This window comes from Aricia agestis, chromosome 20 (genome assembly GCF_905147365.1).
Source record: "Aricia agestis chromosome 20, ilAriAges1.1, whole genome shotgun sequence".
Classification (NCBI taxonomy): Eukaryota; Metazoa; Arthropoda; class Insecta; order Lepidoptera; family Lycaenidae; genus Aricia; species Aricia agestis.
Window position 1 is genome coordinate 2,528,500 of NC_056425.1, and position 25,223 is coordinate 2,553,722.

The window sequence follows — 25,223 nt, forward strand, 5'->3', positions numbered from 1 at the left end:
AATTAAAGGCTTACAGATTATGAAGGGTACAAAGTAATCTCTTTTATGATTTTTTAAATAACTAATCCGCAATTCAAAAATAATTCCAGCCGTAATCGCGGACGAAGCTTGTTAACCGTAATAAAGCATTTTCCTAATTAACAAGAACGTCAAAAACTTTGAAATCGTTTTTGTATTATAACAACAAAAAAAGATTGTTAGAAAAATAACAAAGGGAAAAATACAAAAAGAACAAAAGGAGGTGAAAAAAATGAAAGGTTGAATTTTGTTGCTAACACTTCAGCGCTCGAGGGGTTGCAAACGACCCCGTTGTTCAAATTCCTTCGCAGAGGAATTTACATACGACCTATTAGCTCTGTTCCACAGCTATTTCAGCGGTATACGGTTAGAATTTTCGCGTTTCATGTTTTAATATAATGTCGTTAAAACCACACGCCAAAAATTAAAACTTCTTATCTTTTATACAGGCTGTAACAAAACTAAGTAATAATACTTCAGGGTGTGTACAAATTATTATTTTTTTCTCAGCGCTGGTACTTTCACAGTTTTAACTCGTTACAAGGAACACGTACACACCCTAAAGTATTATCACATAGTTTTACTACACCCTGTATATAAAATTCTTGTGTCGTGATGTTAGTTATCCAATTCCACCGAAACGGCTGGACCGATTTTGTTGAAATTTCTATTAATCTATTAGCACAGTCTTGAATAGCACATATAGGTGCAATTCAAGACTGTGCTACTGTTTATAATTTATAATAATATAATATTATTATCCTTAAGTTTTTCCTCGCATTTTATTGATATGAAATACAAAATCCGACATAACAAGTCATACATACCGAGTGCCCCGTCAAAGTAAGTTGTTTTCCAATTATTGGGGAGTATGGCCCAGGACAACAAAGCCGCTATGATCTGAGCGTACGCCGCAAAGGAGGTCTGTAGCAACATGATACGGTCTCGGACACCCCGGTGACAGAACTCCGATGTCAGGGTTACTATGGGCGTGAAAGACACCGCGAACCTGTGAAGAGATTGACATTAGTTTTTGAAAGGTTAACATTTTTTATGTACAGTTGACGACATAATTATTTGATTACTAGCTGTTGCCCGCGACTTCGTCCGCGTGGACTTCAGTTTATAGTACTTTATAGCGCGCGATGTCAACAAAATTGGTGTCAAAAGCTTTTATAAAAAAACCCTGGTACCCCTTAAATCAATACAGCTGTGCAGTGTGCACACAATAAGTATTTCACTTATTATTATTTTATATTTTATGCCAAATTTTAAAGCTTATTTAGCCCTCCGATTACACAACTTTACCCATAAACTATTTATCATTGATAGACTTAAGGTTACGTCACTGCACAGATAAAGTACTGAGTTATTTAATACCGTAGAATAGATATAACAATCGAAAAAAATCGAAACTTAAATGTAAGATGATACCACGTCTTATAGGAAGACTTTTGAGCAAGCGTCAGCGCGATGTAGAAGACGCACGGCGCCATCTATTATGAATTGTTGGAACTAACTTAATTTGAACAAATTTACGCATTTTCACCCCCTTACAACCCTTTTTTCCAGTAAAAAAAGTAGCCTATGTCCTTTCTCAGGCTTTAGACTATCTGTATACAAAATTTCATTACCATCGGTTCGGTAGTTTTGGCGTTTGGCGTGAAAGCGAGACTGACAGACAGACAGACTGACAGAGATACTTTTGGCGTTTGGCGTGAAAGCGAGACTGACAGACAGACAGACAGACAAAGATACTTTCGCATTTATAATATTAGTATAGATTATGTGCACACTGCACAGCTGTTTTTGGGTATTTTGATTAATTAAGGGCCGCGCTACACCGGAATGGCAGCGGCGAGGCGAGCACTTTCAGCGCTGCCATTCCGGTGTAACGCGGCCCTAAGAGGGGTACCACTTACCAGGGTTTTAAAAAGTTTTTAAATTTGACACAAATTTTGTTGACACCGCGCGCTATAAACTAAAGACCACGCGGACGAAGTCGCGGGCAACAGCTAGTTAGTTAATATTAACGTGTATAACAATCGAAAGAATCGTAAAACCTACCTCAACATGGTACCACCTCTTATAGAAATACGCATGAGCAAGCAATAGCGCGATCTAGGGGACTCTTGGCGCCATCTGTTTTGAGTTTTTTGGAACTAAGTTAATTTAACCAAATTTACGCATTTTCACCCCCTTACAACCCCTTTTTCCAGTTAAAAAGTAGCCTATGTCCTTTCTCAAGCTTTAGACTATCTGTGTACAAAATTTCATTACAATCGGTTCAGTAGTTTTGGCGCTGTTGTTTTTGAATTTGATGTCTAAGTTGGTAGGTGAGTTATTAGTTAATAACGTGTACCTATAACAATCGAAAGAATCGAAAAGTCTAGCTCAATATGGTACCACCTCTTATAGAAATACGTATGAGCAAGCAATAGCGCGATCTAGGGGACTCTTGGCGCCATCTGTTTTAAGTTTTTGGAACTAAGTTAATTTGACCAAATTTACGCATTTTCACCCCCTTACAACCCCTTTTTCCAGTTTAAAAGTAGCCTATGTCCTTTCTCAGGCTTTAGGCTATCTGTGTACAAAATTTCATTACTATCGGTTCAGTAGTTTTGGCGTGAAAGCGAGACAGACAGACAGACAGACAGAGATACTTTCGCATTTATAATATTAGTATAGATAATATTCTAACGTATTAAAAACTATAAACAAAAACATACTAACTAATAAGTATGATTAGTTCTATGTTACAATAAAGTAAAAAATAAAACGCCATCTGTTGAATCGTATTAGAACTAAAATGTTCATTCCATCGATATATTTCTGGATTTTTTATAATATTATACATAAAATATGTTTAAGATTTTTGAAATTTTATTTTAATACACATCCAAGACCCAGGAAAATTGAAAACTTTTTGTTCCGCCTGCGGGACTCGAACCCAGGACCCCCGGGATGAGCGCTGGCCACGCGCAATGCGAATTCATTTTCATCGAAATTTTCATGGAAATAAGATATTTTCCCACATCAAAATGTAGCCTATGTCCTTTCTCAGACTCTAGAATAACTGTATACAAAATTTCATTGCAATCGGTTCAGTAGTTTTGGCGTGAAAGCAAGACAGACAGACAGACAGAAGACAGACAGACAGACAGACAGATATACTTTCGCATTTATAATATTAAGTATGGATTAAACATCATATTCTAACGTATTAAAAACTATAAACAAAAACATACTAACTAATAAGTATGATTAGTTCTATGTTACAATAAAGTAAAAAATAAAACGCCATCTGTTGAATCGTATTAGAACTAAAATGTTCATTCCATCGATATATTTCTGGATTTTTTATAATATTATACATAAAATATGTTTAAGATTTTTGAAATTTTATTTTAATACACATCCAAGACCCAGGAAAATTGAAAACTTTTTGTTCCGCCTGCGGGACTCGAACCCAGGACCCCCGGGATGAGCGCTGGCCACGCGCAATGCGAATTCATTTTCATCGAAATTTTCATGGAAATAAGATATTTTCCCACATCAAAATGTAGCCTATGTCCTTTCTCAGACTCTAGAATAACTGTATACAAAGTTTCATTGCAATCGGTTCAGTAGTTTTGGCGTGAAAGCAAGACAGACAGACAGACAGACAGACAGACAGACAGACAGACAGAGATACTTTCGCATTTATAATATTAGTATGGATTATTAAGTGGCAAGCTAAATTTCTCTTTGATTGTATTTACACTGTCAAATAAAGGCCAATTCACATTCAACGTGATAAGTCGATGTGCTGTTTAAAATAAGCCATTCATAATTGGAGTAGGCAGAACAACGCTGTAAGCAGCAAGATAAAAAGTGATAATTCAATGTCTATCTTCTTGTTTATTAAATAAAGTTCAGTTTTGAATTTAAAAATGCATCTAATTGCATCGTTTCGTCGGGTCTTTCGCTGGTTCGCACCACAGAATTTCGAACCGCGGTTCGAAACAGCGAAGAACCGTTTTTAAAATATTTTGTATTCCCGATTCATACTGCGGTGATTGGAGTGGTGTGAAACCCCTAATTAATTATTTTTTGCTATGGGTGGTTTCGGACCACGAATTTAAGCCAATAATTATTGTAACAAACTTTTTTTGTCTCATTTATTTATTTGTACAGACGTATAGAAAAGTGGTTTCAAAAAGGAATAAAAACACATTTTTAATAAAGAAATTACATTTCTTTCAAAATCATAAAAAATGGGAAACTTTAATAATAATAATAAGGTTTTATTAAATTGCATAATGAATCGGGTAATTAAAAAACAATCCTTCGCTGTTTCCAACCGCGGTTCGAAAAACTGTAGTATGAACCAGCGACAGACCCGTTTCGTCACATTACAAAACTGACACTAAAAAACTTTATTTTTACAACAAGAATATGTTTACAAGAATTTCCGTTCTACTGAAAAGTTTTAACCCGTCGTTGCAAGAAAAGATTAAGGAGCATTATTTAATTTTTAAATTAAAAACAAGCAAACGGGAACCTGATATAGCACACCTGTGCGCTTGCATTAAAATCCTATTAAAACTAAAATGAGCGTCGTCGCTGCCTATTTTAAGGACAGCTTAAAGATAGTGTAATTACTTTTATGAAAGTAAGCAGTTGTTTAATATGTAGGAAATAAGGTTTTACTAGGTTTTTACATTGAAACCGTTGTAAATTTTGTAGTTTTAGCTAGTTTCATAAAAGAGTCACCGAGCGAAAGGATTATTTGTAAGGTCTAAGGGTCTTTCCACACGACGTATTTTTTGCGCACTGACGACGCGCGTTTCTGAAGGCCTACCATGAAACCATTTTGAGACTCAAACGATCCGACGGGAATGCCGCGTCCTGCTCTAACAACGTCATTTCACGTTTGTAAGAGTAGGACACAACATTCTCGTACGATTGTTTGAGTCTCAAAACAGGGCCCGTACCACGAAACGGTTTTGAGACTCAAACAATCGTACGAGAATGTTGTGTCCTACTCTTACAAACGTGAAATGACGTTGTTAGAGCAGGACGCGGCATTCCCGTCGGATCGTTTGAGTCTCAAAACGGTTTCGTAGTAGGCCTGCAGTTTCGGAGTACGGCCCCTGATGCGCTAGTCTTTTGCGCGTTTTCATCGCGTTTTGGCAGATATAAAGTTTAAAAAGCCGTTAGCCGACTACCAGCTTCCTTCCGTTTGCTGAGCGTTCAACTTGAAAAACGTAAAAAAAACGTCATATTATTATGGACACTGCCTTATCTCTTTTACATGCTACGAATTTAAAAACCATCTTGTTTACAAAAACTGACATGAACATATTTTTATAGTGCTCGAGAGAAAGGAACAAGTTCTTCTTAAATTATAAGAAAAATAATAATTATAAATATCTCCATCCGGCGACTGGACGTTAAGAGGATACATCAGGGGCTAGAGAAATGAAAAAAAAAGTACGTGTAATATCTATAGCTGTCTCCCTTACCTCAAGCCTATACCGCAGAACGCGATAGAGACAACTGCAGAAAATCCAGAAAATCAACGATTCGTTGTCCCCTGATTCCTTCTCCAAAACTTAACCGATTTAAGTACTTTTTTCGTTAAAGATTAAAAAAAGGCTTGTGCTGTGTTCCTATGTTTTGCTTTTTTTGTATAATCTAGCCAAATCTGTTTTCTGGACGTTTGAACACAGCGGAATATCTGGCCATTTTTTTAGGTTTTTGAACGTTCATATCTTATTTAATAATTAAATTATGAAAAAAAAGAAAACATAGGGACATTGTATTAGTGGCCGTCGATATTCGGGAAAAAAATTATAACTCTACTAGCATTATCCAGGGAGGAAACAGGGGACAACGTTTGTATGGAAAAAATGGCGGTGTGGAATCCTCTTAATTATAAATATAATGCAATGTAAGTAACAATCTCGATATATTATTATAACATAAGATATTTTTATTCAATTATTTAAAAAGTTAACGATTATCTAAATAATCTGCAACTGAAAAACAATAATTATAATTTCAATATTTATTTATTTATTTAGGACCAAAAACAGTTTTGCATTAGTTACAACATTAGGTTTGGATATATTATTGTAACTACCCACAAAACGTCCCTTAGTATATTATTAGCATAAGTAACTTAACGTCAATTAGTATTAAATGCGATTATTTACAGGCTGTCACTCACATGACACACAAGGTCGTTTATGTCAAGGACAAAAGTACCCATAGCCGCAGACGCAAGGTTAAGGACCGATATAAATTGACCTTCCACTATATTGAGTATCAGCGGTAGAGTAGGTCAAGTTAGACTGGTTATTTATTGAGCTATATTGTCCAGAGTAAATAGATCTCTCCATACTTGAAGTATCCGAGCAAAGCTAGGTCATGTTACGTTGGTGTGTTTTTTGCCAAGTATGCAAGGAAGAAATTACAAGCGAATAATTCCGCCAAATACCCTTTTTATTGCATGGCAATGCACGAACATGTTTGGGAACTATCAAAGTTGGAGAAAACAATGTTACCCTAACGTTAAGGTGGGTTTACACCGGGGGACAAAAAAATCGCACCCCCATTATTATATTTTAATCTAGCTTATTACTTTACTAGATGACGTTCGCAATTCCATTGCGCCAAAATTCGCTTATCGCCTGGGAACCTACATTTTTCCCTGTGAATATACCATAAATTTAATATACCTAGCAGAATAGAGCAACAATCTCGAGCTGCCAAACGAAACCGAAATTGATTTACGTCTGTGTGTAAAAATTTGTTTACGTATACACTAACGGCCGTTCCCAATATTTGATCTATATCTGGTTTTGCCCTACTAGAGATAGGAATAGCTCACATTAGACATATTTATGTCAATTGTGAGCTATTCCTATCTCTAGTAGGGCAAAACCAGAGATAGATCAAATATTGGGAACGGCAGTTACTCAAGCATATCTCTAAGAGATTAAATTGTCAACGTGCCGATAAGCGCCGACCTGACGTCAAATAGATGAAAAAAAATGGTTCTGCTTTCATGTATCACACGTCACCTTTTTACCACGCAGTGTAGTTGCTAGTGACATCTCGCTTGCTCAGGCCTTTGTTTCTCTATTTCGCTAGGTATATTAACTTTATGGAATATACTCTTCTACACCAGTTTTCCACTAAAGGTGTGCGGTGGCACACTGGTATACCGTCGTGGCCTCAAAAATGTCGTCGTGTGTATTCCTAGTTTATAAGAACCAAAAAAGGGAACATTTTAAACGATCTACGAAGGGATGGGACCTCAGAGCACCCCTGCACACGCTGATTAATTTGTGGTGTACCTCCAAAAGTTTTTATTTTTCTAGATGTACCTTGAACACAAAAAGTTTGCGGAACACTGCTCTAAACGATCCTACTTAGAGACCTCATAAGGCATACTTGTGTAAGTGGTAGCTTGGCTTGAAAAATATGACGTGTCCTACCCGATATCGCACAGTGCGAAGGCGAACCTGTCGCCATGTGAACCCACCCTTACGGGGAGACGCGGCACCCCCGGATTTCCCCTATCTGTGTACATACGTTTTTGTTTGTCATTTTTTGGTAACCTACATTCTTTGTGTTTTATATGCTTTGCCAAGTTTGATATTGTACTGGCTCCGCTCGATTGAAGTTCATACCGAACTTTTGTTTTACATAATGACGTTACTTTGTTATTGCGACTATGAGAAATGGTTTTGTGAATCTCTTGCGTGGGTAGAATGAAAATATATAAAAACAAATAAGAAAGAAAATACGAGTATAACGACAGCGATCACGCAGAAGATAAAAATATGAAAAACACAATTTTCAGAAAATAATTCCAATTGATAACTACTTAATTATAGATAAATTTTTAAAACAAAGATTTCAATTCGACAACAAAAAACTGCCTAAAATTGGGTTACTACTTTTTGCGTTGTCACGTTCGCGTTTGATAAAGACAGGCTTCACACTAGGGGCGCACACAATAAGCGTATAATAATATATTCATAATAATATACAAGGTGTAACAAAACTAAATGATAATATAATACTTTAGAATGTGTGTGTGTCCCTTGTATAGAGTTCACTGTGAAATTAGCAGCGCTGAAAGAGCAACATTTTTTTATCTTTTGCATAGGAAAACTCATGACGCTGGAGCACTAGCCCATATAAATCACATTTGCTCTTTCAGCGCTGCTACTTTCACAATTAACTCTATATAAGGGACGCGCACACACCTAAAAGTTCACTTACTTTTGTTACACACTGTGTAATATGGTAAAACAACATTTCCCGGGTCAGTAAATTAATATTTCACAAACTTCTTACTCCGTAATAATTAAAGCATTAAACCACAAATAACGGAGTTTTAATTACTTTTATTACCCGAAACCGTGATCTGTAAACTCGTTGAAATATACTTTTACATAAATATTAAAATATTTTCATGTTTCATGCTCATTATGCCCAAAGCGTTTTCATATTGTTTGTTTCCATTGTTTCTGTTATTTAAATACGAGATTGGCGTATTAATCATTACTTCTGGCTCGTTTCACTACACATGTTAATGATTATTATCATTACTTTTTAGATAAGGAATATAACCTGCTACTTGGACTTGACCGATTAGCTTTTAACAAAATTAGAGCGTTTGCAAAATCTTTGCATACGCTTTATTTTTGGCTTAAAAAAGTTTGACCAACCAACCAACCCACCGACCAACATTAGAACGAACCTTTCACTCCCACCCCATCGTTCCAATTTTTACTCCTACTCCTTCACCGTTCATGCAGTCAGATTGTGGAACTCGCTTCCCCATACAGTTCGTGATAGCTCCACCATTAATGTTTTCAAGAAACGCTTAAAAGAGCATTATCTTCAAATATCTCAATCCATTTAAATACCGTTATAATAATAAGTAGTATAATATTATATAATATAGTATTTATTTATTAAAGACGTATTGGTTTTAATTTATCATATTTATTATTAATATTATATTATTATTTATTTATTTTGATTAATTAAATACATGACTGTAGATTTAAAGTTTAATAATTTTGTAATTGTGCACGCTCTATCTGATGTCTTGTATCACATCTCTCTCCGTAGGGCTGCTGTAAGAAATTTCTTTTGAAATAAGCAGTTCCTTTGTGTCGTCTTTCTATGTCAATGTTTATGTGAATAGTGTCTTGTGTGCAATAAATGTTAAATAAAATAAATAAAAAAAAATATTGCGTTTTCTAAAATATGCCTTAATATTCTACACAAGAACGTTTAAGTTCGACTTTTCTAATATATGCTTTTACTCATTTAAAAGTAAAATATCTTAAATCCTTTCTCGAGACACAAATTATCTCCAAACCAAAGGGGTACGTGTACCTTTGTGGCATAATATCTAGCCGCCGGCCATCTTGATTTTGTCCGAGCACGATAAAAGTGGTATATTTGGATAGATGACACTTATACAAACAAAAAATGTTATATAACATGGTATTCTAAGGTGTCACGTTTCCGAGATATTTAGAAGTAAAGATCGCCATATGAGTACAAAGGACACAAATGGCGATCTTTACTTCCAAATATCTCGGAAATGTGCCACTTTAGGATACCATGTTATGAATCATTTTTTGTTTGTATAAGTGTCCTCTATCTAAATATACCACTTTTATCGTGCTCGAAAAAAATCAAAAGGGCCGGCGGCTAGATATGCCAGGCTTCATACAAAAATGTTCGAACCCCTTTCAATAAAATCGGTTCTGCGGTTTAGGCGTGAAGACGTAACAGACAGACTAACACACTTTCATAATGGAAATCTAGCTTTGCTGTTGAGTTATGAAAGCATGTTGTCTTCATTATCAGCTCTATAGATCATTAATTAGTTTAACTGACAGAGATACTACAGTTCTGATAATGAAGTGTGTCATAACACACGGGTGTTCATTACAATAGTCAACACATTATCCTTTTAGTGGCCATTGAAACAGACTTCGATTGTTTGAAGCCACAGATCGAGGTAAACGATAGACGGAACAAAATTTCTGTGTCTAAATGAAATGATGAAGAATCGCGTTTTACTTTAACTATAAATTTAACTTTAACTACAATGCAAAATGTCAAATATTTGGTTAAAGTCAATAATGAACGCCATATTTACCGATAACCTTGAGCTCGACAAGGCTTTAAATGAACGTGGCGAATAAAAGAACTAACGCTGTCATCATACAAAAACGCCATTTTTGACAGTTCTCCTTTACCAGCAGCGCCCCCGCCCACGTTCATTTAAAGCCTTGTCGGACCAGCTGTCATCTGCCAAAGTTAAGGTTAAAGCTGTTAAGTTAGCCTTAACTATAACCATAACTGTAACTATAGCCACGCCTCTGGTGCAACCCACCCTAAAAGTTTACCCCGAGTGTAGCGTACATATTCCGAGATAAAAAGTATCCTGTAAATCGGAACTCAAACTATCTCCATTAGAAAGTACAAACAGTGAAATCGGTTCATGGGTTTGAGCATGAAGAGGTAACTAACAGACACACTTTCGCATTTATGATATTAGTATGGAATAAATTTTGTTATTAATACACGGTTATTATTTTTTTAATGGGCAAAACGAAAGCAAGACGTCTTATGGTCGCGTCATCTGGCAACACAGAAATGCTAGCAACACCGGAACCTTCACTTCTGCTTCACAAACCAGCCCTGCAGGGATTCAACCACTATTCTTCTAAAAACGTAATAATTTTATTTATCTTGTATTTTACATCTAACTTCTTATACAGTCCACAAGTTCAAAGTAATAACACAAACACCTACAAAATTGTGTACACAGTTTGCCTGTATAATGTAAGGGCCGCCCACACAGGAATAGCAACGCAGCGGCGAGCATTTTCAGTGTCATAATATGATTTTAAACTTTATCTTCATTATTGTAATACATACATAGTATCGCTTGAAAAATCGCGGCCGCGAGAATTTCCAAGTTTCTCAAGCGATACTATGTAATACAATAATGAAGATAAAGTTTAAAATCATGTGACACTGAAAATAATTCTCGCCGCTGCGCTGCCATTCCGGTGTGAATCGGCCCTAAAACATATTCATACTTTGTGGCACTCTTGCCACTTCTATTTTATTGAATTCTTCGTTTTAAGACCTACCTCATGAGATGCCTGATCACTCGGTCTTTGTGGGCAGGAACAATAGGGTCTTATTGATTGTATCTCAGGCCTCGGGAACGGATCAAGAACACGAGATAAATCTCATACAAACACACAATAGCTAGTTTGATTCGGCTACGACAGGTCCGGAAAACAATGCGGTATCAGGTATGTGACACACACAAACACACACACATACACACTCAGACACACATACTCGTACACTACTTTTATACTTTTACCTTAGGACATAAGCTATGTCCACACTGTGCCTTTTTTTGTTCATCAAGGAAAGGGCATGCGTTATAGCGTAGTCAACAGCGCATGTGAGGCATGCCCGCGACGCATGCGCTCTGACCGTATCCAAAACTTTCATTTGGTTCTTTTTTTTTTCTGGAATTTCTTATGACCAAATAAGTCGCACATATTCCACTCAGCAAAATTTTCTCGTCGCACATGTTACAATAATCTGACAGACACTGCAACTGAACAAAAATGACAATGTTGGCGCTGCGTTCGTTGACGCATACAATTATTGAATGCGCTAAAATGAAAGTTGAATGAAAGAAGTTAACGAAAATTGAAGATGAAAGTGCATAGTGTGGACAAAAGCTATGTCCACACTGTGCACTTTCATCTTCAATTTTCGTCATCAACTTTCATATTGGCGTATTCATTAATTGCATGCGGCATTCCTTGCCAACGACAATATTGTCATTTTTGAAGTTTTCGATACGGTCAGAGGGCATGCGTCGCGGGCATGCCTCACGTTCGCTGTTGACTGCGCTATAATGCATGCCCTTGACGAACAGAAAAAGGCACAGTGTGGACAAAGCTAAAGCTATACAGATTACAGGTGTCAATTCATTGATATAATACGAGTATGTCATCTTCGACAGCCTCGAAAAATATTATGTCGTGAAAATCATAAAATTCATAAAAAAATATTTGTTCTGTGGTTTTGGCAACAGACAGATTTGGTATTTTTGTATTTACTTCAGTATTATTGAGAAGATATGAATTTAATTTAAAATTAAAAATAATATGGTCTATACGAGTAGGTATTAAGAGGTGTACCAGGATCTGATGGCAATTTTTGACAGCAGATTTCCTAAAAATATCCTTGATCATTGGATAATTTTTTTATTTGCATGTTTTACATACAGAATCAGCCGCTATAAGAAAAAAAAGGACCAAAATGTTTTATTTCACTTACCACGGTATTGCTGGAGTCAATTAATTATTTTCTCACTTTATGCCATCAGATTCTGGTAGACCTATAAAATATATCTTAATCTTATGAACTTAAGAATTCTTACATTGAATAGACTCATCAATACTAATATTAAAAATGTGAAATCTGTCTGTCTGTTAACTCTTCACGCTCAAACCACTGAAACGATTTTTCTGAAATTTGGAGACCTTAAGTCTCGGCAAAACACATAGGCTACTTTTAATACCGGAAAAGTGGGGTTTCCGTGCGATAAACGAATTTTGGCACAACTTGCGGACGCCATGCTAGTCTTATATAAACCGCGACAGAGGTAAAGACAAAGTTACAAAAATTAATCAAACTTAATCCACGCTTAGCGCTCCTAATTATAGTGTAATGGCCAAACAAGCTAAGTTCCTGGAACAAGGCGCTCTCTGAGCTAAGAGTGTTTTAGTTTGCTGCATCTTAACTACTTAAGATAATTTGAATGTTATCATAACTTCGAGTACTTGTGTGGTAATCATCAGCTGTGCGCCAGCTTAAGGCGGTCCCCCTACGGAGATCAGTGCCGTAAATAGCCTTTTTTGCGCCCTGTGCGAGCTTATAACTGCACCCTTGTTTTTAACTGGCTTCCAAAAAGGAGAAGGTTGTATGTTCGGCTATAGATTTTTTTTACTACATTGGAAAATATCCCCTTCTAACGGAGATGTCGTAATTTACCGCTTTTTAGAACTTTAAAACTCATATTTTAAAGCTACAAAATTATAATAAAAATACACCAATATTCTTCAGTATACGAACATTGCTTTCCATGTTATTAATTTCCTATTTTTGTTTATTATATTACTCATGACATCAGCTTCCAAAGTAAAAGCAATTTATTAAAATTCAAGCATACATTCAGCATCTCCCTAGTATTTACAAATTACTTTTATTTGAAACACACGCCAATAGATCTACAATTTAATTAACTACATATTTGCCGTTTGAATTTTTTTAGGTCAATTTTGAACTAAGATAATTAAAAAAAATAAAATTTTGGCGCGATCTCGGCAACGCGGCAAATGTATGGTCAAGGTCGTTTATTCCGGGGACGGCCTTAAATATAATCCAGGATATAATATAGATCAGCCATTCTCGAAATGTGCCCCGCAGAACCATAGGCCTGCGCGAGCTATTACATAAATTGTTTTTAGAAATATTATTAGACACCGGTATGGAGGTAATTCATTCAAAGAGTTATTTTTTGAGGATCCGTTAAAAATGTCACTTCTTAAAAGGTTTTTGCCTTCAAAACAGTCCAAAAACCGTTTATCACCTAAACTAGACCAGGTTTACTATGAATATTACTATTAGCTTTACCGCTAAAAATGTCAAATTCAGGAGAGCCAGAGTACTGAATCTTAAGCGAAAGCAAAACTAGGACACGCGAAAATTAGTATAATAATTGCACTCTTTTTAGTATTCGCTTATACATTGTATCTTGTAGAAAGATTACTTTTTGCATTTTTATCAGGCAGTCCCCTTAATGTATCTTAGACTGAGTTGCACCAACTAACTTTATTTTTAACTGTAAATTTAACTTTAACTACAATGCAAAATGTCAAATCTTTGGTTAAAGTTAAAAATGGACGCCATCAAGACGCGATATTTAACCATAACCATAGAGCTCAAAAAGGTTTTAAATGCATGTGGCGAAAAAAGAAACTAACGGTGTCATCATACAAAAACCGCCATTTTTGACAGTTCTCCTTTACCAGCAGCGCCACCGCCTACGTGCATTTATAACCTTGTTGGACCAGCTGTCATCTGTCAATTTCTCCGGGCAAAGTTAAGGTTAAAGTTAAAGTTAAATTTACCTAACTATAACCATAATTTTAACTTTAAATTTAACCTTAACCACGCCTCTGGTGCAACCCAGTCTTAAAATTCTAGAACCTTACTTTTGTGTACCTTACACATAAAATATATTTCTTATCTTTTAGATATTCTGTATCTCGATATCAGAAATGTAAGAAAATTTAACCTTCTCTTTGACGTAATCTTACAAGTTCCATAATGTAACTCAAGAAAAACTTTTAATAGAAAAGGTTACGAGTCGTTGATAGAAATAAAAATAAAATAAACAAGGAGAAAACACGAGGGTTAAGCACGGGTCCCGAAGGCCCAGTAACAGACGGGTTAACCACATAAAATCTTCCTGGGCCTATTGTACCGTCTTAGACGTTAATGGGTTAAGAGACAAGAATACAAAATATGCAAAGGTGTCCGATTTTCTGTCCTTAAATTGTATCGCGGAATCTTTTTACGCTTAGCCCCTAAAGTTAACGCCGGAATTAGTATCACGTTACCTCCTTCGATTTTCATATGAATGAAAGAGAAGACATTACATATTAACAAGCTGTTAACACTAACAGACGTTGGTGAAATTGGGGCTTAGTTAGACACTAACTCACACTAGGGCGAAAATACGCGGCCGAAGTTCGGCACGATTACGCCTGCAATGTATTTTAAATTACCGATGACACAAGCCGAAATTACGTCGCATTATATTGTATGCGTACCGCATTGCTGACGTAATCATGCAGAACTTCGGCCGCGTATCTAAGGCCGAGTGTTTTTAGACACTTTAATCTTGAAAAAAAATTGCTACAAGATAGCTCAATAAAAGTTATTCTGCAGTTCCCAATAGTTTTGAGAATATTTTTCGCTATCTATATAAACAATATAACAAGAACAGCTTTAATGTTTATTTTTATGCAAATGCTTAGGGTGTAACAAAACAATGCGTTAATCTTTAAAAAACCTTAATAACGAGTTAACCGTGAAAGTAGCAGCGCTGAAAAAACAAATTTGTATGGGCAAGCCACGGAGCTAATAGCTCCGTTTTCTTTTATGTAATAAGAGGGCAAACGAGCAAACGGTTCACCTGATGGAAAACAACTTCCGTCGCTCATGGACACTCGCAGCATCAGAAGAGCTGCAGGTGCGTTGCCGGCTTTTTAAGAGGGAATAGGGTAATAGGGGAGGGTAGGGAAGGGAATAGGGGAGGGTAGGGAAGGGAATAGGGTAGGGGATTGTTCCTCCGGTAAACTCACTCACTCGGCGAATCACAGCGCAAGCGCTATTTCACGCCGGTTTTCTGTGAGAGCGTGGTGTTTCTCCGGTCGAGCCAGTCCATTCGTGCCGAAGCATGGCTCTCTCACGTATAATGCAATCCGTGGGGCAAGCGCCTTAGCGACGTAAATTTAGGTACATTTCAACTCTGATACTTTCACAGTAAACTCTGTGCAACGGGGCTAAAATGGTCGTATAGCAATTCCTCTCAATCAATTCACAAAATGAATTGTCAAAACTGTCAAAGTCACGAATGTCTTTGGGCCAATTCAATTGGTCTAAATTCGTACTAATTTGACATTCGTGAGTTTGACCAATTCAATCTATACTAATATTATAATTCTGCAGAGTTTGTTTGTTTGTTTGAACGCGCTAATCTCAGGAACTACTGGTCCGATTTGAAAAATTCTTTTACTGTTGGATAGCCCATTGATCGAGAAAGGCTATAGGCTATATTTTATCAACCTAAGACTAATAGGAGCGAAGAAGTAGAGGAAAATGTGGAAAAAACGGGGGAAAATATATGAAAGGGCTTATTTGAACGCGCTTTCAGTGTTAGATAGCCCATTGATTGAGGAAGGCTTTAGGCTATATTTTATTACGCTAAGACTAATAGTAGCGAATAAATAGAAGAAAATGTGGAAAAACGGGGGAAATTATATGAAAGGGCTTATTTGAACGCGCTAATCTCAGGAACTACTGGTCCGATTTAAAAAAATTCTTTCAGTGTTAGATAGCCCATTTATCGAGAAAGGCTATAGGCTATATTTTATCACGCTAAGACTAATAAGAGCAAAGAAATAGATGAAAATGTGGAAAAAACGGAGGGAGATTATTTGAAATTGCTTATTATCTTAAGAACTACTGGAGCAATTTTTATGTTATTTGGCAAACATGAAGAATAGACCACGTGAAGGGACAAAGGCTATTTTTTGCTGAAAAATTTCGTGAAATTCCTCAATTACGCAAGTAAAGCCACGCGGAACATCTATATATAATAAAATCGTAGAAAAGTCAATTCTGTACATTGAATATTTTTGTACAATAAATAATACTATGCTAACGCGGACGAAGTCGCGGGCAATTGGTTTATATTCGTACTAATTTGACATTCGTGACTTTGACAGTTTTGACAATTCATTTTGTGAATTGATTGAGAGGAATTGCTATACGACCATTTTAGCCCCGCAGAGGGCTCATACACATACCACACCCTAAAGTATTATCACTTAGTTATATTACACTCTGTAAGTATGTTAGAATATAGTATTTTTATTTTTTAAAATAATGTAAAGTTATTATTTATATAGCGGGTTCATAAAAATACATGAACAATGTTTAAAAAGTTTCAACCCCACAGTAAATTATGATAATCAAAACAAAAACAATTTAACATTGTTGGAATTCAAATTCCAATATTTTCCACAAAAAGCCGAAGCTCGAATACCACGTCGGGATCAAAGAGTAGACAAAAGGAATGTCCCGACCGCACAATTCACAAGTATTTTTTGTAATATATATTCTAACTTGAAGGTGGAAAATTTCTAAAATAATGTTGTGATATTATACAAAATACCTTTGTTAACTTATCAAAATGAATTGCTAAATTATGGTGCTGATGTAGTATGTAAGTTGAATAGTGATAATATTCTAAATGGTATACAATATGTGCATTGTGCATGACGTGTCTCCTGTTCACTGTGAAAGTAGCAGCGCTGAAAAGGCAATTTTTTTCACATTTATATGGGAAAACTCGTGACGCTCGGGCCCTTGCCCATACAAAAGTGAAAAAAAAATTTCGTCTTTCAACGCTGCTACTTTCACAGTGAACTCTATACAGTGTGTAACAAAAATAAGTGATAATACTTTAGGGTGTGTACGTGTTCCTTTTAGAGAGTTCACTGTGAAAGTAGCAGCTCTGAAAGACGAAATTTTTTTTTCACTTTTGTATGGGCAAGGGCCCGAGCGTCACGATTTTCCCCATACAAAAGTGAAAAAATGTTTGGTCTTTCAGCGCTGCTACTTTCACAGCGAACTCTCTACAAGGAACACGTACACACCCTAAAGTATTATCACTTATTTCTGTTACACCTTGTATAAATAGATCTTGTGATAGCAATGCAGCATCATCATCGTCATAAAACTCAAGTATGTAATAGGATTACTTGGTTATAAAAAAACTTACAAGAACCCCTCAAAGAACTTCGCAGCAATGAGGAGCTGGTAGGTCTGGCTGGTGGCGCTGATGATGGTGAACACACACACACCCAGATTCCCACCCACTATGAACATCTTCCGACCGAAGGTGTCCGTCAGGAAACCACCCACCACGGATACTAGTATCATACCTAGAAAGTAAAAATTTTAAATTTAGTTCATTAGGGGGCGACTAACCATAAAATGTCGATTTTATAATTCATTTTTATACTTGAAAATAAGCCCCGAATTGTTTCATTTTCTAAAATCAGATAGTACATTATATTTCCGAGAATTCGATCTGAGCAAACACACGATACTCGTATCTTAAAATTTTCTCGATAGAAAAAAATTGCAAAGATGCATCTAATTTTCACGAATTTTTCATTTATTGCCGTAACTGTGCATTGGTTTTCTAAGTTAATATTTTAACACATTGTATAAAATTCTATCATTGATAGATCGACCTAGCGGTTTTTTAAAATGTTGTAAATTTATCGAGTTATTGAGAAAAAACTAATTTGGCGATGAATCCGCGTCGTTCTTTTTCACCTGGCATATGAAAGACGGGCGTAAGTGTGAAGAGAGAAGGACGATGTTTGATTTTTGGGGTTAGTCGCCCTCTTAAGCAATATTCCGTGTAATAAACCTGAACCTGTAACTTTTAAGATGAGAGCAAAAGTAGGCATAAAAGGTTTTTTTGTGTGAAAATTATGATTCTCTTCCTATCACGGTTCTTGAGACATCCTGAAGACAAACGGACATACGGACAGACAGCGAAGTCTTAGCAATGCTTGTTTTTACCCTTTGAATACGGAACCCGTAAAACGAACAAGATCGAAGCTGTATCAGTAAAGTCAGGGTACCGAACATTACCGAATTTTTCTTTCTTTTTTTTTTTTTGGCACAAACTGGAGACGTGACATCCCCTGTTTGTAAACTTTTAAAGAAACATTTTAAAATTATTATTAATCACTGTTTTGTAAGCCTTCCAACTTCTAATCTCTTCCAAGGCCTCGTTTTTGTTAAGAAGTTAGAAGAAACAAAATAACGTAATCATATTTGGTCCTTCAAATACTTACGTCATCTTGTTTGATGTTAAACAGTATTCTCTTAGTAGTTCGTGCAGTTATTATTTACATTATATAAAATTATATATAATGCCTCCGTGCTCTAGTGGTATAGAGCGCGGCTCTTGACTCGGAGGTCGTGGGTTCGATTCCCGCGTTGGAAACATGTTATTTCCAAGTTTGGTTAGGACAATGGAGGCTGATCACCTGATCGTCTGACAAGTAAGATGATCCATGCGTCGGATGGGCATGTAAAAAGTCGGTCCTGCGCCTGACCTCTCGCCGGTCGTGTCGGTCTTCCGTCCCACTGGGTTATGATAGTAAAGGAGCAGAGAGTGCTCTTGTGTACTGTGCACACTTGGGCACTATAAAATTACTCCTGCGTAGCTGGCCTGGTTTTTAATGAAACCGGCCACCGTCACCGAAACCGGTGTGGGAGCTATTATTATCTAATATATAAAATTCTCGTGTCACAGTTTTCGTTGCCATACTCCTCCGAAACGGCTTGACCGATTCTCATGAAATTTTGTGAGCATATTGAGTAGGTCTGAGAATCGGCCAACATCTATTTTTCATACCAAAAATTATTATATGGCAAAACAACGTTTGCCGAGACAGCTAGTCTAATATATAAAATTCTCGTGTCACAGTTTTCGTTGCCATACTCCTCCGAAACGGCTTGACCGATTCTCATGAAATTTTGTGAGCATATTGAGTAGGTCTGAGAATCGGCCAACATCTATTTTTCATACCAAAAATTATTTATATGGCAAAACAACGTTTGCCGAGACAGCTAGTCTAATATATAAAATTCTCGTGTCACAGTTTTCGTTGCCATACTCCTCCGAAACGGCTTGACCGATTTTTATGAAATTTTGTGAGCATATTGAGTAGGTCTGAGAATAGGCCAACATCTATTTTTCATACCAAAAAAATATGTAAGTATGGCAAAACAACGTTTGCCGGGACAGCTACTTATTATATAAAATTTAGTATATCAGTATTCTTCTACACAAGATTTTAGGACTGATTCTTGTGCCACCTCGATCACTGGGCGTTCAGAAGATAAAACTCGGTTTTGCTAAAACTCGTTTAGTTTATGTTGGTGTTATAAACACGTTGTGACATTTAAAACCGGTTTAGTGTGCAGTGAACGCGTTCATATTATTTTTGGTGAATCGCACTACTAAAATATTTTGCCACGTTTAAGAGGATACACCAGGGGCTAGAGAAATGAAAAATATTTTTTTAATAAATATAAATTAATTTAATTTTTAAAAATAAAATTCGTTAAATCATACGTATATTATCATATGTATAATATTATCCCTGCATATTATCCCTTGAAATCTCTTGACGTATTCGAAATTCTTTACAAATAAAAATCTACACTTACCTACATACGGACTAGCGTTCAACAGTCCTTTTTGTACCAGGTTCATGTTGAGGTCGCACTCCGCGACCGGCAAGATGTACGGTGTGCTGTTGGTCACTATGACCCCGGCCACGAAGGCTATGAAGGCGCTGAAGAGGAGCTGAAGGTGGAACTTCCCGAAGCCACACTCCTTGAGTGCCAGTTCCACCTCTTGCATTGCGGTTGGCGTCTTCTTGACATCATCGTTGTCTGAAAAACAATAAAGGATGGGTTAGGCTAGGTTAGGTTTGGTTAGGTTGTCACTTCAGCTAATCCAGGGCTCCGGGCAAGGATGGGAACCAGCCCGGCTTAGCTAGTCCCGGCGCCGAGGGGAACGCTTCAGTTTGCCGAAGCGTTCCCTTATTTTGGAGGAAGTCCGGTCCATTTGAGGTGGACCGGTCGGTCGTGGAGGGAGTCTTGTATTAGGCAGATCCAGGACATCCCTCCGTATACGGCTAAAAGCAAACCACAGGTGGTTTTAGTGGGTAAGCCCGGCGCTCCTTGCCGGAAAAAAAAGGCTGTCACTTCAGCTGCCTTTACACAGTAAAAGCAGCTCAAGTGACAGTAGGCAGCTACTGCGCCGCACGAGAGCAGATCGACTCGCCTGGGTTACACCAAGCAAGCTGCTAACATCAAAGTAGACAGGTACTGCCCCAGTGAATTCGCCAAGTCGAGTCTGTGGGGGAAGGGGAATGTAACTCGTATGATGCGGTCATACTGAGCAAGTAGTTGCACCTCAGTAACTGACTTGGCCAGCTCGCATGTCAGCTTGCACCCAGGCAATAGAATGCATCATATATAAATGTCAAAGTACTTATAAATGTCAAAGTACTTAAGGCGACGCCTTGATTTTTCTCAGCAATGACTAAAGCTAAGAAATTAAAGTTCATTGTCAGTATTCATCATGTCTTTGTGTTGGAATTACCCATAGCATAACATGATTGGTCAACTTTTATAACACAGAATAATCAATCAAAAAGACCTCTGTAAAAAAAGGGATTCTAATTTTGCCAACAGAGGAGAGTGATTTAAGCTTCCAAAATTTGTACATAGATAGCATACACTTTAATTCATCCATAGCTTATAAGAAACATACTTATGGTTTTTAAATTACGCGACAAAACCATTTTGTCCCTTACGCCCTTTCCATTTCTTGCTGTTCCACTTCTTTTTTCTTCACATTTATCCTTAAAAAACAAGACAGGACATAGGCAACGAATTAACGAATTTCGGCGTCATTTGTTATATTTCTTTCTTTTCATTCACAAGATTTCATATTATTTATCAAATTGTGAAATTTAAGACCCTTCAATAAAATATTGCATAACGCCATTAGTAACTTCTTATAAGCCACAGTTGGAACACCTTCCTTGTACTATTCTGTGCCTATACCCAATACATATTATCATACATCTTTGCAAGTTTATGTACCTATCTCACAGAAATTGGGCTGATAGGACGGGACACAGTATTGAGATCGAATTACACCGACCTTTACTCTGAAGCTATGGACTGATTTATCTTGTTTGCAAAGGGTATATCAAGAAAATATCTTCCAATATTCTTTGATAATACCACAATAGACATAACGACCAGTAGTTCGACTGCAAAGAGACGGACGTTTCAATATCTGTCAAATTCGTCGGGTTTCACTAGGATTATGAACGGAATGTGCCTCGCGCTGGCTGATATAATTTATTTTTAAATATTTAAAATAAAGATTTCAAAATTGGATTCTGACAATTTTAATCGCATGTGCCAAAACACAAACAACAATACGATCAAAGAGGAACTTGTCCAGCGAATATGTCATAGTTTTAAATTTGTAGGTAACAAGTTAACAACCCTAGTGACGATTTTCGTCATAATACGTCAAATTTAAAAATTTCAACATCAGTTCTAAGTCGGCATACTCTATCATTCTGTCTACTCTGATAATGCTGCCAGATGATTCTATTTTTCGGTTTGAAAAAAAATGATAGCAACGTCAGAGAATAGGGATGACGACAAGGTCAAAAATTAGCAGATTTTTAAAATAAAATGAAGACATAGCGATAAAATATAAGTATTTCCAAAACTTCAGCTTCATAACTTATGTATTTTTTTGTTATGAGCCTTTAAAGTTGGATTGTCAAGTCGATTTTTTTTATAAATGCCTTAATTTTTGTATACCATTCGATAAGTTATGCAATTTATAAAAAAAATCTTATGAAACCACTTTCATAAACGCAATATTTAACATAGCTATCGAACAAACTACCTAAGCGTGACGTCACAGTTAGGTATCATTTCGTATGGATATCTTGGAGAGTTTTCAAGCTATCAAAGTCATTTTTTCACCGATATTCCTATTTTTGAATGGTCCTTCGCTTGCCAACAAGAAAAAAAAATTTTCGTCATGCCTATTGTGCTTAAGCAGATGGCAGATTTTTCTGTCTGTCATCTGAGCACAATCCGATAAAATTATAATGAGCTGGTTCACCTGCCTGCCTCTAAATCAATTTCTTTAATTTAATAGAACAACCAAATTACTGTAATGATTAGCTCCTTCTTCTCTTCAACTAATCCATATATCTCTTATAAAAATCGCCCTTGGTTTCTGAAATCAAAGGGTTGGTGATGATGACATTTCATCAAAATCTGCTCAGCACGTTTAAACGTGAGAGAGTAACAAACAGATAGGCGAACACTTATCGTATTTAGAATATGAGTAAGTATAGATGACTGTCATATTTTATGCACTCTAACGTTCAAAATATACATTATGTTGTTTGATTTGGTCCGTACTTAAACAACTTTCCCACAGTGCCCAAAAGTTTTCAGAACTACCAAAGAAATGGACAAAAATGTTATTAAATGTAAAAGTGTTCGATTCAATCGAATTGATTCTGTATTCTTTCATCTACGTTCCATTGTGTCTCCAATAGGGTTGCCACATTCGGAAATAACTTTTGCTGTCCAGTAGTTAAAGCCTACCCCCCTTACTAATAAACGCTGTATAAGCTTTGAATAGTTATACAGTGTTTTGTCTTCTTCAATCCAACTAAAAATGTCACTTGTGTGATAGGAACAAAACACTGTATAACTATTCAAAGCTTATATTAGTAAGGGGGTAGAACTTGTGTTAAACAAAGTTGAAAAAAAATACTTGTGGCACTCGGGGACTGCCACAGTATATACATAGTACATAATATTACTTAATTTCCTATGTTTTTTACGTAATTATTAATATTTCAATTTACTTAACAATTTAAACAGCTAAGACTGATTACAGACGTACGCCGACCTCACGCGCACCGTCGCGTTAGCGCTGACGACGGTCCGTGATTTACGTTATTAACGTTACGTATTCATGTATATTATAGTACTTCAAAATGCGTTAAGTATATACGAACACTTAAAAATTAGGTAAATACAATTTGAGTGCTAGTTGAGTTTTTTTTATGAAATAAGAGGGCAAACGAGCAAACGGGTCACCTGATGGAAAGCAACTTCCGTCGCCCATGGACACTCGCAGCATCAGAAGAGCTGCAGGTGCGTTGCCGGCCTTTTAAGAGGTAATAAGGTAATTGGGGAGGGTAGGGATGGGAAGGAAAGGGAATAGGGGAGGGTAGGGAAGGGAATAGGGTAGGGGATTGGGCCTCCGGTAAACTCACTCACTCGGCAAAACACAGCGCAAGCGCTGTTTCACGCCGGTTTTCTGTGAGAACGTGGTATTTCTCCGGTCGAGCCAGCCCATTCGTGCCGAAGCATGGCTCTCCCACGTATATTTGACATTTATTTACGTATAATGTATATTATAAATTACGTAAATTTACGTAACGCGTTTTGAAGAACGCGTAGCTGTCTGCGCTGATATTTTATACGTTTAGATTTTGGCGCCGACGGTCAGCACACCACTAAAATCAGCCGTATAATATTATTATTATGTTCATTCATAGAGTAACTCTTGATTTTTGTCATGATACCTGAGATACATTTTATATGCGGCATTTCAAACGTCGACAACCCTATTTCCATTTCATCAGATCGAATCAATATTCAGTAATTTATTTACTTGTACATTTTGATTTCTCGAACATTTGAGTTTTAATATTCGTTTCACAGGCAACTTAGTTACTTTGACGTTCGCGTTCTACTGTACTTTAATTGTGCGTGTAGATTTAATGGAACCCAATTTATGTGAAAAAAGTACTGAAATAATTGTAATGTAAAATTTAAATGTTTACGAGAATTCATCAAACAATTACCTTGGTCTCGCCTTGCAAATCGTGCTCAATCCATACTTCCATACTAATATTATTATAAATGTGAAAGTGTGTCTGTCTGTCTGTTACCTCTTCACGACCAAACCGCTGAACCGATTCTGATAAAATTTAGTATGGAGATCCTTTGAGTCCCGTGAGTGGACATAGGATACTTTTATCCCGGAAAAATTTACGATTCCCGCATGATAAACGAATTTTGGCGCAACGTAGTTCCGGGCGTCATCTAGTTAAATAGTTTAGTAGAAAATATAACTTAAATACAGTTGTGGCGGTACCCACAATTCGCCTAACATTCTGCATCGCGCTACTATCGAAGTTTTCTAAGTGCGTCGGTGTATTATACAGTTTGTTCGCGTGAACACCGTTATCCTTAAAACCATCAAATGAGCCCGTCAAAATGAACAACTTTTTCTATGAGAACAATGCTGGAAACCTAAAAAAAATCCGTCGTCATACCCATACAAAATCCCGACCCGGGCATTTGTATGGGTATGAAAACGGCATTTTTTTTGTTCCCAGCATTGTTCTCAAAGAAAAATGTTTCATTTGGACTGGCTCATTTGATGGTTTTAAGGATAACGGTGTTCATCCGAACAACCTGTATACGACAGCTGAAATAAATCACGGGGCTCCGACCTGGCCGAGCATACCACCTCGCTTGGTCAGAAGATCTTCCTTTGTGGCCACGCAATATCCCACACAGTCTTCGTATATCCGTAGTGACGCACATTAGCACTATAT

At 36.7% G+C, this 25,223-nt stretch overlaps 2 protein-coding genes across 2 annotated transcripts in view; one reads left to right on the forward strand and one right to left on the reverse strand.

The window, feature by feature from the left end:
• Positions 1-25,223, forward strand: part of LOC121737326 (hemicentin-2-like) — a 358,492-nt gene that overhangs the window by 116,477 nt on the left and 216,792 nt on the right. The gene's annotated exons all lie outside the window — the stretch shown is intronic.
• LOC121737325 (synaptic vesicle glycoprotein 2C-like) overlaps positions 1-25,223 on the reverse strand; it is a 71,355-nt gene that overhangs the window by 28,201 nt on the left and 17,931 nt on the right. Inside the window, exons 2-4 of the mRNA XM_042128965.1 lie at positions 20,197-20,424; positions 17,720-17,882; positions 846-1,027 (exon numbers count right to left, since the gene is read on the reverse strand). Coding sequence (XP_041984899.1) covers positions 846-1,027; positions 17,720-17,882; positions 20,197-20,424 — 573 coding nt within the window. The remainder of the gene's footprint in view (positions 1-845; positions 1,028-17,719; positions 17,883-20,196; positions 20,425-25,223) is intronic.